The sequence below is a fragment of the Eptatretus burgeri genome, chromosome 7, assembly GCF_056783735.1.
Source record: "Eptatretus burgeri isolate ZD-2024b chromosome 7, Ebu_testis_v1, whole genome shotgun sequence".
In the NCBI taxonomy this organism is placed as follows: domain Eukaryota; kingdom Metazoa; phylum Chordata; class Myxini; order Myxiniformes; family Myxinidae; genus Eptatretus; species Eptatretus burgeri.
This window is the reverse complement of record NC_140967.1, coordinates 10,438,790-10,456,289: the sequence shown is the minus strand read 5'-3', so window position 1 is coordinate 10,456,289 and position 17,500 is coordinate 10,438,790. Positions and strand designations below refer to the sequence as shown.

General features: G+C 46.6%; 2 protein-coding genes across 2 annotated transcripts in view; both read right to left on the bottom strand.

The window, feature by feature from the left end:
• The window catches only part of LOC147022657 (endosialin-like), a 7,090-nt gene extending 267 nt beyond the window's left edge, over window positions 1–6,823 (bottom strand). Inside the window, exon 1 of the mRNA XM_085887434.1 lies at window positions 1–6,823. This exon is cut by the window's left edge and continues 267 nt beyond it. Within this exon, the coding sequence (XP_085743560.1) occupies window positions 4,725–6,554 (1,830 nt within the window). The 5' untranslated portion in view covers window positions 6,555–6,823 and the 3' untranslated portion in view covers window positions 1–4,724.
• Window positions 1–17,500, bottom strand: part of LOC147022656 (uncharacterized) — a 139,544-nt gene that overhangs the window by 89,057 nt on the left and 32,987 nt on the right. The window lies entirely within an intron of this gene.

Genomic DNA, 17,500 nt, shown 5'->3' with positions numbered 1-17,500 from the left:
AGTCTCCCTCTGCTCTCATGAACTGGTATAAAAGGTTATAAATGACTTTTTCATTCTCGCTACATAAAACTCACTGAAAATCATGAACATACATGGAGTACTTGTAGGACAAAGACATTCAGGGAGATGTCGGTGTACTGTACACTTACTTGGAACAACAAATACATTGTGCAACAATGGACACAGTACATGGGATTTGAACCCGGGCTCACCGCATCATGGGCTATAGTCGACTCAACTGTTTGATAGTTACCCATTGTTAAAACTCCGACGTGTGATCCTTTTCGCGTGTACTCCATTCCATAAAAATGGATATGTTGTAGTCAATCGGGAGTGCTACCATAGTCATCTCATGCTTCCTTCAATATGCACCTCTTCTCCATTCCCTCCTTTTTTACTAACTCCAATTCCCCTGCTGTTCTCCACCTCCTCTGCTCTAAACTCTCTCCTTTCTTTACTCCTCGCCCCTCTCCCTCCCCCCCCCACCCCCGTTTCCCTCTACCCCCTCTCCTCTCCTTTCCTTTCCTTTCCTTTCTGCCATGCGCTCTTCTCTTTGTTCCTCTCTGAGCCCCTGCCAGTGCGTGAACCTGCTGCCCTCTGTCGTTTAAATCCTCCATGAGCCTCGCCTTCCATGTAGAAAAAAATAGAAAAATGTAAACGGGATTGAACAAAAACATAATCGTTTCAGCCAACAAGACATGACGTCACAATGAGAGTGCAATGACGTGCGTGCCGCGAGGAGAGGAGAGGTGTGGTTCCTGGGAAAGAGCAATCTAGAGTAGTTATATTGTCCCATAGATGGTGTGTATCATGTACCAATCACATGTGTATATTGTCCCCTAGATGGTGTGTATCATGTACCAATCACGTGTATATTGTCCCATAGATGGTGTGTATCATGTACCAATCACATGTGTATATTGTCCCATAGAAGGTGTGTATCATGTACTAATCACAGGTGTATATTGTCCCATAGATGGTGTGTATCATCTACTGATCACATGTGTATATTGTCCCATAGATGGTGTGTATCATGTACTAATCACATGTGTATATTGTCCCATAGATGGTGTGTATCATCTACCAATCATATGTGTATATTGTCCCATAGATGGTGTGTATCATCTACCAATCACCTGTGTATATTGTCCCATAGATGGTGTGTATCATCTACCAATCATATGTGTATATTGTCCCATAGATGGTGTGTATCATCTACCAATCACCTGTGTATATTGTCCCATAGATGGTGTGTATCATGTTGTGATCATATGTGTATATTGTCCCATAGATGGTGTGTATCATGTACCAATCATATGTGTATATTGTCCCATAAATGGAGAGTATCATGTACTGATCATATGTGTATATTGTCACATAGATGGTGTGTATCATGTACCAATCATATGTGTATATTATCCGATAGATGGTGTGTATCACGTACTAATCATATGTGTATATTGTCCCATAGATGGTGTGTATCATGTGCCAATCATATGTGTATATTATCCCATAGATGGTGTGTATCATGTACTGATATGTGTATATTGTCACGTAGATGGTGTGTATCATGTACCAATCATATGTGTGTATTGTCCCATGTGTATATTGTCCCATAAATGGTGTGTATCATGTACTGATCACATGTGTATATTCTCACATAGATGGTGTGTATCATGTACCAATCATATGTGTATATTATCCCATAGATGGTGTGTATCATGTACTGATATGTGTATATTGTCACGTAGATGGTGTGTATCATGTACCAATCATATGTGTGTATTTTCCCATGTGTATATTGTCCCATAAATGGTGTGTATCATGTACTGATCATATGTGTATATTCTCACATAGATGGTGTGTATCATGTACCAATCATATGTGTATATTATCCCATAGATGGTGTGTATCATGTACTGATCATGTGTGTATATTGTCCCAGAGATGGCGTGTATCATGTATACCAATCACCTGTGTTGTGTGTATGTTGGAATTGCAGAAAACCAAATCGGTTTGAATCACGGTTTCACTTTCTAACATGTTATTCCCATTAAACCCTCCCCACCTTTGCTCGTTCAGCGCTGGAAGGGAGACAGGAAATTACCCCTTGAGATGCAATTCCCATCTTGACGTCATCTCAAGCATTCTTTTTCTATTTTGATCGAAGGCTCGTGGAGAAGCTTTTACATACATCACTTGCAGGACAAGTACGATATTACAGGGCACGCCAGTAAATATGAGATATCGACAAACATGAATTACAAGGACATTAGGAGAGATCAATGACACTTCCACATGAACAACAAGCACATGAACAACAAGCACATGGCAGGAGGTGGACAATGAACAAATCGACGGAATGTGTGGGATTCCAATTCATGGAATCCCAACATGACGAGCTATGTGCTCAAATGGGAGCACCAAACAGATCACTAACGGGTTTGTGATTAATGCACACGTGACTAGCGATGTTATAGTTACGATGAGTTAACAATGAGTGACGTTGTGTATGTATGGATAACCGGCCTTAAAGAATGTCCTTCCAAGCAATCTTTGACTTTGTCCATTGTATCCCTCCCCTGGTTCTCTCCCGTGCACATCTGGTGCGCAAAGCTCGTTATGATGACCTCTGTGGATACAGCACGTTTGATCCCACTTCGTTTTGCGAGTTGAATGTTGAAACCCCCTCTCCCCCACCTCCCCGCCCAACCACCACAACGGTTTGATCCCCAATCGGTGTACGGTACCGTTGATTCCCCGCATGCTTGCTCCGCATGAATGGAAAGAGTTTGACGAGGTTAAAGCCTTGCTCTTGTATTTAAGGAAGAATTCAGGATGAAGTGGGCTTGATGTGTGACGTTATAAGGAAGAATTCAGGATGAAGTGGGCTAGATGTGTGACGTAATAAGGAAGAATTCAGGATGAAGTGGGCTAGATGTGTGACGTAATAATGAAGAATTCAGGATTAAGTGGGCTAGATGAGTGATGTAATAATGAAGAATTCAGGATGAAGTGGGCTAGATGTGTGACGTAATGATGAAGAATTCAGGATGAAGTGGGCTAGATGTGTGATGTAATAATGAAGAATTCAGGATGAAGTGGGCTAGATGTGTGACGTAATAAGGAAGAATTCAGGATGAAGTGGGCTTGATGTGTGACGTTATAAGGAAGAATTCAGGATGAAGTGGGCTTGATGTGTGACGTAATAAGGAAGAATTCAGGATGAAGTGGGCTAGATGCGTGACGTAATAATGAAGAATTCAGGATTAAGTGGGCTAGATGTGTGATGTGATAATGAAGAATTCAGGATGAAGTGGGCTAGATGTGTGATGTAATAAGGAAGAATTCAGGATGAAGTGGGTTAGATGTGTGACGTAATAAGGAAGAATTCAGGATGAAGTGGGCTAGATGTGTGACGTAATAATGAAGAATTCAGGATGAAGTGGGCTTGATGTGTGACGTAATAAGGAAGAATTCAGGATGAAGTGGGCTAGATGTGTGACGTAATGATGAAGAATTCAGGATTAAGTGGGCTAGATGTGTGATGTAATAATGAAGAATTCAGGATGAAGTGGGCTAGATGTGTGATGTAATAATGAAGAATTCAGGATGAAGTGGGTTAGATGTGTGACGTAATAAGGAAGAATTCAGGATGAAGTGGGCTAGATGTGTGACGTAATAATGAAGAATTCAGGATTAAGTGGGCTAGATGTGTGATGTAATAATGAAGAATTCAGGATGAAGTGGGCTAGATGTGTGATGTAATAAGGAAGAATTCAGGATGAAGTGGGCTAGATGTGTGATGTAATAAGGAAGAATTCAGGATGAAGTGGGCTAGATGTGTGATGTCATAAGGAAGAATTCAGGATGAAGTGGGCTAGATGTGTGACGTAATAAGAAGCAATTGTGCACTCTCTAATGAAATCAAGAAATCTCACAGGATGTGATAAGAACATTGATTAATAATCATTTTCAAACAAGGAACCAAGGAGAAATGGTCCGATTAGGGCAGCCATCTTGGATTTCAAAATGGCCGCCATCTTCAACTGATCAAGCACCTCAAAATTTCGCTTATAAAGCCTACAGGAGGTTGTATATTGTATGAAATGACGATCCAAGACCTTTTGGCCGTTAGTCGGTTTTATCGTTTGCCTTTCATTACAACCAGATTGGATGAAGGGGTGGTATTGTGGAACCTCTCGTATAAACCAACACCGGAGTCCACAAGCTGGGTTGAACTCCAGTAAATCCAAACTCCACGGAGCACAGAACCATAAATCTATAGAGGAGGATGCTGCCAACTTGGAGGGTGTAAGTACTCCGATGGAAACAAAACTTTTTTTTCCTCCGTGACACGATTTACATACAAGACTCACGACACGAAGTTCGTGCACTCGTCATGGATGGACACACCTGCTTGCAGCTGTGCTTTCCAATTTTAAGACACCAGTTTACTTAGTTGACAAGCTTGTGATTACAAGAGGAGAACTACCACACCCGATGTGTTGTGACGTTATACAACAAGGCAGGACAAATGACCAGCCAAAACACAAGCACGGCCATTTTGAAATCCAAGATGGCGGCCACAAAAGGGTTCTTCAGCTCGACTCCCTGCCCACCAATGTTTACTAAACATGTCGAACATACTGTTAAAGCTTTATGTCACAAAGTGCACACTTCATTCACATGTCAGCCCCATTAATATGAAGGAGAGTACGTCATCAGTCAGTCGGAGATGGCAGCTCCGAGTCCGACAAGCTGATTCTGGAGTTTCGCGAACCTGCCTCCCCGTTCCCGTGGGGTGCTACCCGCTGGTCGTTCCCCGCACTCTGTGCTGCTGAAAAAGCTGGAGACGGGACCCAGAGTTCGTTGAGGGTCTTTTTGTGCTCGTCTCTCCGGCGCTTGCTCTTGCGCAGCACGCAGAAGATTGTGGCCGCCGCACCAACCAGGAAGAGCACGACACCGGCCCCGAGCGCACCGACAATGAAACATGTCGCCTCGAACCGGTCTCCAACATCCTCACTCTGAGGTTCAGCCGTTGCTTCTCTGCCGAGGGTTTTTGGAGTCGTCGTCGTCATGGCATCTGTTGCAGATCGAGACGCCGTTCTCATGTGCACCGTCCTGAATATCGGATAAAGAGTTCGATCAGCATGCACAGTGGTCGTGTCAATGTCCACAAAACTGTCATCCTCATAGTAGTCGCCAGTGGTGTCCAGGTACTCGTTTGCAAACTCGCTGCTGAACATGTGTGAATCGAGAATATTCTCGAGTTGACGCTGCACGTCCTCGTTCACTGCGAAGCACGTGCTACCGTCGTGGTCCAGTTCGAATCCGTCCCGGCAGAAGCACCTGAAGCTTCCAACGGAGTTCTTGCAGCCCTGATCGCACAGGCTGGACTCGCACTCATCGATATCCGTGCAGTTCACAAGGTTTCCATCAAGTGTGAAGCCCGACGGGCAGGAGCAAGTGGCCTTCTTTCCCAGGCCCACGACACATCCGTGCTCGCAATTCCGAAGGACGCATACGTCCTCGGGCACACACGCACGACCATTCTGCGGGTCTGGCACGAAACCAATTTCGCACCTGCAATGGTACGAGCCGTGGCTGTTCGTGCACAGCATCTCGCATGGATTTGTTGCACACTCGTCCTCATCATCGCAGCTCCGTCCGTCCGCAGCAAGCTTGTACCCAACGTCGCACTCGCACGAGTGCTGTCTCACTCCGTTGACCATAGGTACACAGCGGTGCTCGCAGCCGCCATTGTTTTGCGCACACGAGTCTTTGGCGGGCTCCGCTGGCAGGCAGGCCAAAGATGGTGGGGACCACGTGGATCCCGAGCACGTGGCTCGGATTGTCCACCCGATCTTGCGGCGTTCACACATCGCATCTGCTCGGGAGAAGGAGGGCACGGCGGTGAGGCTGCTCTTGACCGTACCGAAGGGCGTTGTGTACACGGTGATGCCGGCACCGCTCAGCGGAATCGGGTCGCACATGTGTTGGAACGTGAACCGGCAGAGAACCATGGCCTTCTGCGAGCAGTTTCTGTCGCGCCATTTAAGGTCCAGGCGTTTTGATGTGCGTAGGGTCGCCGTTACGCACTGCTCGGTGGTGCACGAAAGCGCCGGTTCCTTGCTCCAGTTCGAGTACGAACCATCGTCTTCATCCGAGACCCAGTGGAAACCCCGAAGCAATTTATCCCGTTGCACGCACTGTTCCCTCGACTTCCTGAGACCGATCCAGATCCTCGTCTTGTGGACGTTGGCTGGAGACCCCTCACGGCTCTGAAAGTCAGACACGACCTTCCGGAACGCTTCCGCGTCCCGCGTCGTTCTCACGGTCGCCAAGAAGCCCCGCTTGTCCTTGCAGAACTCGTGAGCTTCATTGAAGTCCATTTGCTGGGTGAAGATCGCAAAGCACGAGGTGGCCCCACAGTGCGCCGCGGCTGGCTCCAAAGAGCTACATGGTCTCGCAACCAAAAGAGTGACAAAAACTCCCAGGCAGAACAATCGAGCTACAAAAGTCATGGTGCCCGCTCTGTGCCGGATCCTCATAGACCACGATGCATCGGCTGGGATCGGGGCCTCGTAGACCGCGGAACGTATAGACCGTGTGCGGAGTATTGTAGACCACGGCGTGTGTGCGGCGCCTCGGAAGCTGTGGCTCGTAGACCGTGCACCCCTCGCTTATGGGCTTCCCAAGCCAGGCCCGGTGCGCACTCTCTGTATAATATCCTGTTATTTGTTTGATGGAATGCCCGGAAGTTCGACCCTTCCACCAGGGAGATAAAACCATTTGAATAATGATGTTGGACTTTGCGTGGGATTCGGACCATATACGGGTGATGTGCGCCCACAAGTCGCGGAGTCCGTGGGTGAGTCCCACGGGAAGGCAGACAGTTTATTTTCAGGAAATATACAACAGAACAATTTGCAATCCCCGCACGCAATACAAATCGTTTCACTCTTCCCTCCATGCCGCAAATAACCCACGGCCATGCTTCCCAAAGTCCACCCTTGTAACCATTTGAAGATCTCACTATCAACCGCCGTCCTGGTGATGCATGGATCGCCATACAAGGAAGGTGTTCCATCAAAGAGTTGGCCGTCAGATGGAGACGTTCAGCCGGCTGTTCCATGTGCGAGCATTAGCTGGTCGGGATGAAAGATCCCCTAGTACCTTTCGAAAAGAGAGGGCCGTTGTGTGCCTGTACCCTAACACTTAACACATTCTAAACTCCAGTCTTAAGCTACGGTGGGCACTGCACCAGCATCACAGCTGCGTCAACAGAAATTATGTATTTTATGTTACATGAAATGAAACAGTATTATTTATTACATTAATTTACATCGTTTTATATATTATATTATATTACAATTAGTGGGTTATAATGTGTTATAGATTGTTCAGGTTTTTGAAGGGAATCAACAAAGTTGATCTCTGGGAACTTGATGGAACGAACTATTCAAACGACTCGAGGAAGAACTTATCAAAAGAATGACGAACACTTGGAACAAAGGCGAAGTTCATTGTAGTTAAAACATCAGACGGAACTGCTGCCACGTTAAGACGAACGACAGATGTCGGAATGTGATGTTGATGTGAAAGTTTTCCCTTCTGTACGATGTATTATAATAAGAGTATGGGAATGCCAGCGATGGCGTTGGGAATCTGAAATGTCAGCGTTCCCAAGGCATCGTCAGACGTTCCAAATGGAAACGCTTTTCGGGAATTGACCGCAATATCTGGGTACGAAAAGGGATGTTGAACGAGGAAACAGGAATCTCTGGGAACGAACAGGAATCTCTGGGAACGAACAGGGATCCCTGGGAACGAACAAGAATCCCTGGGAACGAGCAGGAATCCCTGGGAATGAATAAGAATCCCTGGGAAGGAACAGAAATTCCTGGGAAAGAGCAGGAATCCCTGGGAACGGGCAGGAATCCATGGGAATGAACAGGAATCCCTGGGAATGAACAGGACTCCCTGGGAACGAACAGGAGTCCCTGGGAACGAACAGGAACCCCTGGGAACGAACAGGAACCCCTGGGAACGAACAGGAATCCCTGGAAACGAACAGGAGTCCATGGAAACGAACAGGAGTCCCTGGGAATGAAGAAGAATACCTGGGAATAAGCAGGAATCCCTGGGAATGAGCAGAAATCCCTGGGAACAAACAGGAATCCCTGGGAACGAACAGGAGTCCCTGGGAATGAACAGGAGTCCCTGGGAACGAAGAAGAATCCCTGGGAATGAAGAAGAATCCCTGGGAACTAGTAGGAATCCCTGGGAACAAACAGGAATCCCTGGGAACAAACAGGAATCCCTGGGAATGAGCAGGAATCCCTGGGAATGAGCAGGAATCTCTGGGAATGAGCAGGAATCTCTGGGTTCAAACAGGGATCCCTGAGGACAAACAGGAATCCCAGAATATGAACAGGAGCCTCTGGGAACGAGCAGGAATCTCTGGGAACAAACAGGAATCTCTGGGAACGAACAAGAATCCCTGGAAATGAGCAAGAATCTCTGACAACAAACAGGAATCCCTGGGAACAAACAGAAATATCTGGGTATGAACAAGGATACCTGAGGACAAACAGGAATCTCTGGGAACAAGCAGGAATCTCTGGAAACGAGCAGGAATCCCTGGGAATGAACAAGAATCCCTGAGTAAGAATATGAATATCTTGGAATTAACAGGAATTGTGGGGAATGAGCAGGAATCTCTGGGAACAAACAGGAATCCCTGAGTAAGAATATGAATCTCTTGGAATGAACAGGAATCCCAAGGAATGAGCAGGAATCTCTGGGAACAAACAGGAATCGCTGAGTACAAACAGGGATCCCTGGGAATGAGCAGAAATCATTGGGAACGAACTGGGATCCCTGAGTACAAACAGGTTAGGTTCTTTCACACCTCAACATGGGTAGACCTCACAATCTCCATTATTGCAGGACTATTGTTGAACATATGCAAGGGTGATTGAGGTAACTTGGACCCTATGTAATTTCTGGAAAAAGTAAATAATTGGAGTATAATTATATATTTGTTAATTATTCCCGCACTTTCGAAGAAAAGCGGGAATATTGTGATTGTCTCCACCGTCTGTCTGTCCGTCCGTACGTCTGTCTGTCTTACCCTGTAACTCCTTCTACACCGTTTGAAATAGGAACTTGAAACTTTGGGACATAGTAGATATATGTATGGGGAAGTGCACAACACTTTCGGATTTTTGATATGACCCCTAGGGACCAGGCCAGAGGGGTTGGGGTCATGGGGGTCGATTTAAAAAAAAAAATTGTCATAGCTTTTTTAATCAAACGTATTCATGAGTTATACATTTAACAACATATTTTTTTAAACACATGATGATCAGAGGGTGCTTGGGGGGTAGGGGGTGCTTAGCGGATAGGGGGTCAAAATAGCTCCTCCTACACCGTTTGAAATAGGAACTTGAAACTTTGGGATGTAGTAGATATATGTATGGGGAAGTGCACAACACTGTCGAATTTTTGATATGACCCTGAGGGGCTGGGCCAGAGGGGGTGGGGTCATGGGGCTGATTTGTATTCCCGCGCTTACGAAGAAAAGCGGGAATATTGTGATTGTATCCACCATACGTCCGTACGTCCCTCTGTCTTACCCTGTAACTCCTCCTACACCGTTTGAAATAGGAACTTGAAACTTTGGGACATAGTAGATATATGTATGGGGAAGTGCACAACAGTTTCGGATTTTTTATATGACCCCTAGGGGCCGGGCCAGAGGTGTTGGGGTCATGGGGGTCGATAAAAAAAAATTGTCATCGCTTTTGAAATCAAACATATTCATGAGTTATACATTTAACAACATATTTTTTTAAACACATGATGATCAGAGGGTGCTTGGGGGGTTGGGGGTGCTTAGCGGATAGGGGGTCAAAATAGCTCCTCCTACACCGTTTGAGATAGGAACTTGAAACTTTAGGACATAGTAGATATATGTATGGGGAAGTGCACAACACTGTCGGATTTTTGATATGACCCCTAGGGGCCGGGCCAGAGGGGGTGGGGTCATGGGGTGATTTAAAAAAATATATATTGCCTTTTAGAATTTTAAATCAAACGTATTCATGAGTTATACATTTAACAACATATTTTTTGAAAGTGTATTTACCATTGTACATAGTAAATTCTTTTATAAAGAACTGACTTATGTGGCCCCCATGAGCGACAAGCAGTCACAGGTCTTACTGTATTTATCTAATTGATTATGAATAATTATAATTAATATTATACACAGTTCATTCCTATGATTAAATTGATGCACAGTTCTATATTGCTGGACAGTGTTAAATTAATGTTTCATGAAATGTTGACATGCTTGCAATGACTTCTGATTTAGTAAACATAGTAAGTCTTTGGTCATAAAGCACATCAAATAGAAAAGAATAGTCAATCCATTTTGCAAGATAAAATTTCACCTAGCGTTAATGGGACAAAGCAGTGCGCGCGGGAATATGCAATGGTGTGCCATCAACAATGTAGTTCGAGTTAAGTTGTTTGGGGTTAGGATCGTCCATTTCTGACGTCGGGAAAATCGATGGGGGGGGGCGGTTGAAAACGGAGATAATTTAATTTTATAAAGGGAATAGAATGATAGTATGGCAGAGGCAATGGAAGGTAACCGATTGTGTGTGGGGTTGGGATGGAAGACAAAGAGGTTTAGGAGACTGAGAAAGGGGAAGAAAAGGAAGAACCATCAGGGCGTGGATCGTTCAGAATGGTGAAAATTCTGCCATGTTTGTGTACCTAACAAACAGGGCCGGATTTCCGGCAGGGCCCACAGGACCATGGCCCAGGGCCCCGCGCCTCCCAGGGGCCCCGCGCAAATGCAAAGATGACAAGAAATTCTGCTATTTTCCCCCTTTTGTTTGTTTGTGAAAAAAAAATCTAGTTTGTTTGTGTGAATGGTCAGTGAATCACGAAACAAATACTCAATATCCCTGTTAATTTGGCATCTGTTTGGTTACGTTTGGCATTTATTTTACATCTTTGAACTTACATTTTTTCCTTTCCACTGATCATAAGAGCACAATCTTAAGGTCTACCACAGAAATAGCTCACACGAAAAAAGTGAGGGTTTTCCCAATCCCAGCAGGCTATGGCCGTCTCGATTTCATTTTTGCAAAATTACACGCCCGCCCTGAATCTATGTTTGCTATGTACTGCGCAGGCATACTGCTGGGGTGGTTATACTATAATTGTGTAATTCAAGTTTACACAACGGATAATATTTTATTATATTTATAAGGTGTGTCTCGGTGGAAGAATGGTAAGGCTGCTGGCTGGTCACCTCTATGTGGATTCGGCGGAGTGGGTTCGAATCCTACCGGTGGCATATGTAAATCATGTCATGGCCGAGACACGGTGGTTTCCTCCAGGTTCTCCGGTTTCCTCCACCAGAGAGACATACCTCGCAATAATAATCGAGCCGTGGAGAGATACTCGACAAGCCCAAGGCTTCTTATCAATCCACGTTAATATATCTCGATTATTATTGTTATTATAAAGGTGTGTTTGGTGTCAACTGCTGAAATATTGCTTTCTATTGCAGGAACTGCCTTTGCGTGGACCAGGTTGAGCCATGGCGGAACGTGAACGTGATCAAGGAAGAAAATACCAATCTGGTGCGGCCAAGCGGAAGGAAAGCATAGCAGTCGAAAGCGAACAGAACAAGCTACCCAAAATTACAAGTTGGCTTAATAGGACAACAGCCACAGTCGGGTTATACAATGAACAGGATAACAACGCGAAGGGAACCGTAGCTACGACTACGTCAGCATTATCTGCTGTTGGCCCTGCTCCTAGTTTCATTGCTACTGATGCTAGCGGTGATAAAAACTCAAACGATTCTGCTTCAGAATGTGGTTCAGAAGTAGACAGCGAAACGGCTGAAGATTATGAAAAAGACATTGGCCTTTGGCCAGACCAGCTACCAGAGAAGTTCCGAAACTACTGGATCGAGAAGGGTAGTGCACAATGTCATAATGTAGACAGTGACTACAAGAACTCCGCTGTCCGTGATGGAAATAAACTCGTCATTGTACAAAAAATTTGTTCAGTAGAAAACACACGTTATCTGGAGAAGAAATCGATCTCAGTTGGCTGTGCTATTCTGAAGAGACCGGCCGTCTGTTCTGTTTTATTTGCCGTCTGATGTCACCCATGTCAGACACTAAAAGTCGGTTTACATCCGGGTTCCAAGATTGGAAACACGCTTGGGAGTCGATAGGACACAGTAATTCAGATCAGCATAAACAGGCAATGTCGAGCCTGGCCAGCAGAAAATCATTGCAAGGCCGCGTTAACGCTGGACTAGTTCATCAGTATGAGTCAGAACAGCACTACTGGCACGAAGTGCTACGACGGTGCGTGGATGTCCTCATGTTTCTATGTGAACGTGGTCTGCCCATCCGAGGTGACAACGAGGTGATCGGTTCGGTACATAACAGAAATTACCTGGGAGTGATGGAGCTTCTGAGCAAGTACGACACTTTCCTTGTGGCACATCTTCATAAACATGCCAACAAAGGGAGCGGTAACATAAGCTACCTCTCATAGACAGTATGTAATGAACTAATCAATGTGTTGGGTGGAAAAGTCCTGAGTGCCATTGTAGCGGAAGTTCGGAGGGCCAAATATTACTCCATATCGGTGGACTCCACTCTGGAGGTGTCGCACACTGACCAGCTATGTCTAACCATCCGCTACGTGTTGCCAGAGGGGCCAGTAGAGCATTTCTAGACATTCGTGCCCTTACTGAATCATACCGGAAAGGAGATCGCAGACGTAGTTCTCGATTTTCTCCAAACGAACAAAATTCCGATCTCTGACTGTCGCGGTCAATCGTACGACAACGCCAGCAACATGTCTGGAAAATACCGCGGCATCCAGGCGCACCTAAAAAGTTGTTGCGAATTCGCCGAGTTTGTTCCTTGCATGGCTCATTCTCTCAACCTCATCGGGATGTGTGCTGCTGAGTGCTGCACGGCTGCTGTGACTCTGTTTGGTATCATTCAACGGCTGTATGTTTATCTCGTGAAGTCAACCTATCATTGGCGCAAGCATCGCGATGCACTGAAACACATGCCAGTCGTCAAGTGCTTGTCAGATGCATGGTGGTCGGCCCGTGCAGATGCTGTAGAAGCACTGGCCAATGGATTCCAGCAAAATATCACGGAACTTGACGATCTTGCAATGAAATGAACATCTAAACGCAGAGGCCAAAAATGAGGCATCTGCTATTCTGAAGGAATTGGAAAAACTTGAGACGGTGATTCTGCTAGTAACATGGCAGGAAATTATAAAGAGGTTCAACACGACAAGTCAGCAGTTTCAGAAGCCGGGGCTCGATTTGAACATGGCAGTGAAACTACTCGAATCACTGACAGAGCTCGTACAGGACCTACGGGAATGGTTCGACGACTTTGAACATATTGCTATTGATAAATGTGGTCACAGCGAGTACGAAGATGATCGGCCACGTGTTCGAAGGAGGAAGCGACATCATGATGAAGTAGACAGCGCCGATGACACCCAGTTACCGCCCAGAGAGAGATTCAGGACCACATCCAACATACCCATCATTGATCAGCTAACAACATCACTAGGAGATCGCCTCAAGGCCTATGGAACAATCCGTCAACGTTTCTCATTCTTTTCAGAAATAACGACCATGCAGACGGATAAGCTCCGCGACTCTGCTGCAGACCTGGTCAAGAGTTACCCGAACGACCTGGAACCTTCTCTGGTTTCGGAAATTGTACATTTCCAGGCATTTCTCAAGACGATGCAGACAGAAGACTTGGAAAATTTGTCTGAAACTACTATGTTTTCCACAATCCACAACTACGATATGGTGGCAGCGTGCGCCAACGTGGAGATAGCTTTGCGGGTATACCTGTCAATGTTTGTCACGAACTGTACGGCAGAACGATCATTCTCAAAATTGAAAAGGATCAAGAACTATCTGCGTAGTACGATCGGCCAAGATCATTTGGCATCGCTGGCCATACTGAGTGCTGAACGCCAACTATTCAGGAGAGTAAGCACACGCGAAACAATCGAGGACTTTGCGCGAATCAAAGCCAGGAAGAAGCTAAAGGATTCTGAAGGTTTTTAACATCTCGCAAATATATTGTAGTAATTACCCCAAAGTGTGCAATAATGCAATCATATCTGCAAAAACAACAACAAAAAAAAACTTTCTACATTGAGATTTGAGATGATACCATCACGTTTTGGTTTTGCGATTATTTTCTCTGTTCCGTTGTTTTCATCCATAGTGGTGTTTCTTGTATATAAACTTTTGTTACTAGTAGTTTCTGAAATACATGTTTTTACACATAAACCGTGGTTTTTTCTTTTGCCCAGCCGAGGTTGGTGCATTTATATATGAATATTTTTATAAACATAAAAGAAGTAAAAAATGGCTGCGGTCCTGAGAGAGCCCCACGTACTTCTAGGGCCCAGGGCCCCGCAACACATAAATCCAGCACTGCTAACAAAAGATGGCTCTCAGGTAGTGAACCACTTACATATCCATTTATATTAATGATTTACAAATAGGTGTGGCCTATCGAGCCCAGGTTAGAATCGGGAAAGTCCTTGAGGAACATTACCTGTTCGACCCTAAATGTTGAGGAGCAGTACAGCCTTGGTTGTACTTGTGTCGTGTTGTGTTCCAGGTGTCTCGTACAAGTAACGTACTGTTTAAAGGTCGTTGTATTATGGCGACCCAAACATCGTCTGTGTAATATTACCGATCATCAAAAAATCATTTTAAAATCGAGTTCATCGACTTGCAACTCGCTGGTGCCCTCGGATCATACACACGAACAGAGTGACAGAGCGTGCCAGATTTTTAATTAGTGAGCACAAGTTGATCGTGTCTGGTGCAACCACCATCTTGTGGTCTTGTTCATCCGCCCTGTAGTTTCTTTCCTGTATTATTTGTGGTTTGGAGACGACTTCCCTGTTCTAAACGCAAATCTAAAGCACAAACATCTCATCGAGCACGAAAAATAAATAAACCTGAAGGGTCACTTTAACATGCAGCACTTATCCGTTTTCATCTGAAGATATATACATGTATATTTATATACACACACACACACATATATATATATATTGTTGTGGTTACCAAATTCGCAAACCACCATTCAGGTCCCTTAGGTGAGGTATCTCGGTAAGTACATGTGTAGTTAGGCCCAAACCCGTTGTCTAGTGGGAATACATGTCATTTATGCGAGCTGCGACTCTTCAGGATAGCCGTTTTTCTTTTACTATCTTTATTTTGGACCAACCGCCATGATTACCACCACAACCACAACATCAACCACCAACCACAACGCCGCTTCACCACAACCGCCACGACCTTCACGTCACACCTCGCAACCGTAGCATCGCCACCGTTCTTGCCCCGCTGTGGGTACCGGTGTTGGACTCGTGCAGGGCGCGCGTCGAACAGCGTGTACAAAATCACGGATTTTGTGCTTCAAAAACGGATCAAAAACGACACACGCCCACTTTTTGCCGTCCAATCGGTGAGCGAGGGGCGAATTGGCCCCGCCTCCAGGACGATCGATATATGCAAATTTGTGGATCAAAAAGCCTTCACGCCCACTTTTTCTCGGGCCAATGGGGAGCGAGGTGAAAGGTCAAAGGGAGGGGGTCAAAGGCGAAGCTACGGGGGGATAAAAGGACCGTGTTCGTCAGTCAGGAGAGTCGAGTCGAGAGTCGGAGAGTCCAGAGGCGGAGAGTAGGAGAGTCGGAAGCAGAGGGTCAAGACTTCGCGGGCGGTGGAGCTGCTCGTCGTGTGCGTTGGAGTCGGAACGGAGGGGACGAGCTGTGGAAAGGCGGCGACACCAGACGAGGGGGTGCTCGCGTCGTGCAGGAAGCTGCACCCGAGGGAGGCCGACAGCGCGACCTGGCCAAGGTGGAGACGCTCGTCGCGGGATAATAAAGATCCTCTATACCCCGAGCATCAGCAACCCCCTCCTGTTTCCCCCCGCGCTGAGATAGTGCGACCAAGGGGGCCCCTTTCCCACCCCCTACCAGACACTGCCCGCGAGGCCCGCGGGGTTGGGGCGCCATCGCCGCTCCGCGTCTCATCACCAGACGGGTAGGCGCGACCCGGTCTCGGCCTCAGGCCCGCCTCATCCTTGAGGGTATTCTTTTCCTTGGTTTTGGGTATGTGTTGTCGGCGCCGTCTGTGAAGTAGAATTGTATAAGTGTTGCCGTGTGCTCGGTAGTCGGTATTAGCTCTGTATTGTGTTTTCGCTTTTACATTTGCTTGTTGTGTAAATTGCATTGTGTCTTTTCTGTGTGCATTTGGTGGAATTATATATGTGTGCTTCCCGTGTGCCGCGAATAAATGTGCTTTTGTGTTGAACTGTTTCCCGCTTCGCTTCGTCATTTCTCCCATTGAATCCTCATCTTGCTTCACGTAAAGGGTTGGTAGTGGGCTGAATACGCCCGATAATTAATCGAACCGTCGAGGTCGACGATAACACCGCTCGGTTATTCTGATAGTACGGAACGGGTCGCTTAAGTGGCCCGTGTCCGAAGTCGACCTGCGGCGAGGTGCGATCGCCCGGTCTACCCTCCGCGTGGGTACTTAGGTAGGTCGAATTTGGCGAGCAACCCTATCCCACGCGGGGGTGATTGGCTCGATCGCGGTGAGACCGAAAGGTCCACCCGTGACTGGTTCCCGGCGTTAGTTCGAGAGGGTCACGACTGGATTGTCCGTCCGGTGGGCGACGTGCCGCGATTCGAGTTACGTGGCCGTCAGCACGCCGGCGGGCGCGAATCCGCAACACTGGTGTCAGGTCGTGCGATACAAATCCATCGCCCTCCTCTCGGCACTGGTATCGGAGAACAGGAAAACGGGCTCTCCTGTCTCCGGCTAAATTCACGGGAATCGGTCCAGGGGTGAGAGAAGCGACCCCCGATTCCCTCCAAATTACGAGCGAGTTAAATTAACCCTTCACGAGAAGCAAGATGGCGTCTCAAGGCGAGCGGGAGCCGGGGGTAGTAGAAATGTATATGTGTAGTAATGTAGAATCCATGGCCCAGGATGGAATCCCCGAGCAGGAAATGTTGATTGTGCAGGAACACGGACTCGCCCAACTGAACCCAGGGCCCGAGGTGGGTGCGGCAGCGGCCGCGGTGTATGACACCTCCCCCCCCCCCTCTCCACCAAGACCCTTCCCCAACCCCTGCCGAAACGGCTCACCCAAGCGCACCCGACATGGCCCAGCTATTCACCATGCTGGCACAAATGAATGCGGAAATAAAAAACGAAATGAAAGACATGAACAAGCAAATGAAAGAACTGTGGGGTGCGACGCAGAACATGGGCCGATGCCTGCAGGCGGGCATGAAGGCCGTGACAAATGAAATAATAGTTGAGACAAGGGAGGTAAAGGGTGAAGAGTTGGCAGTGACGGTAGCCGGG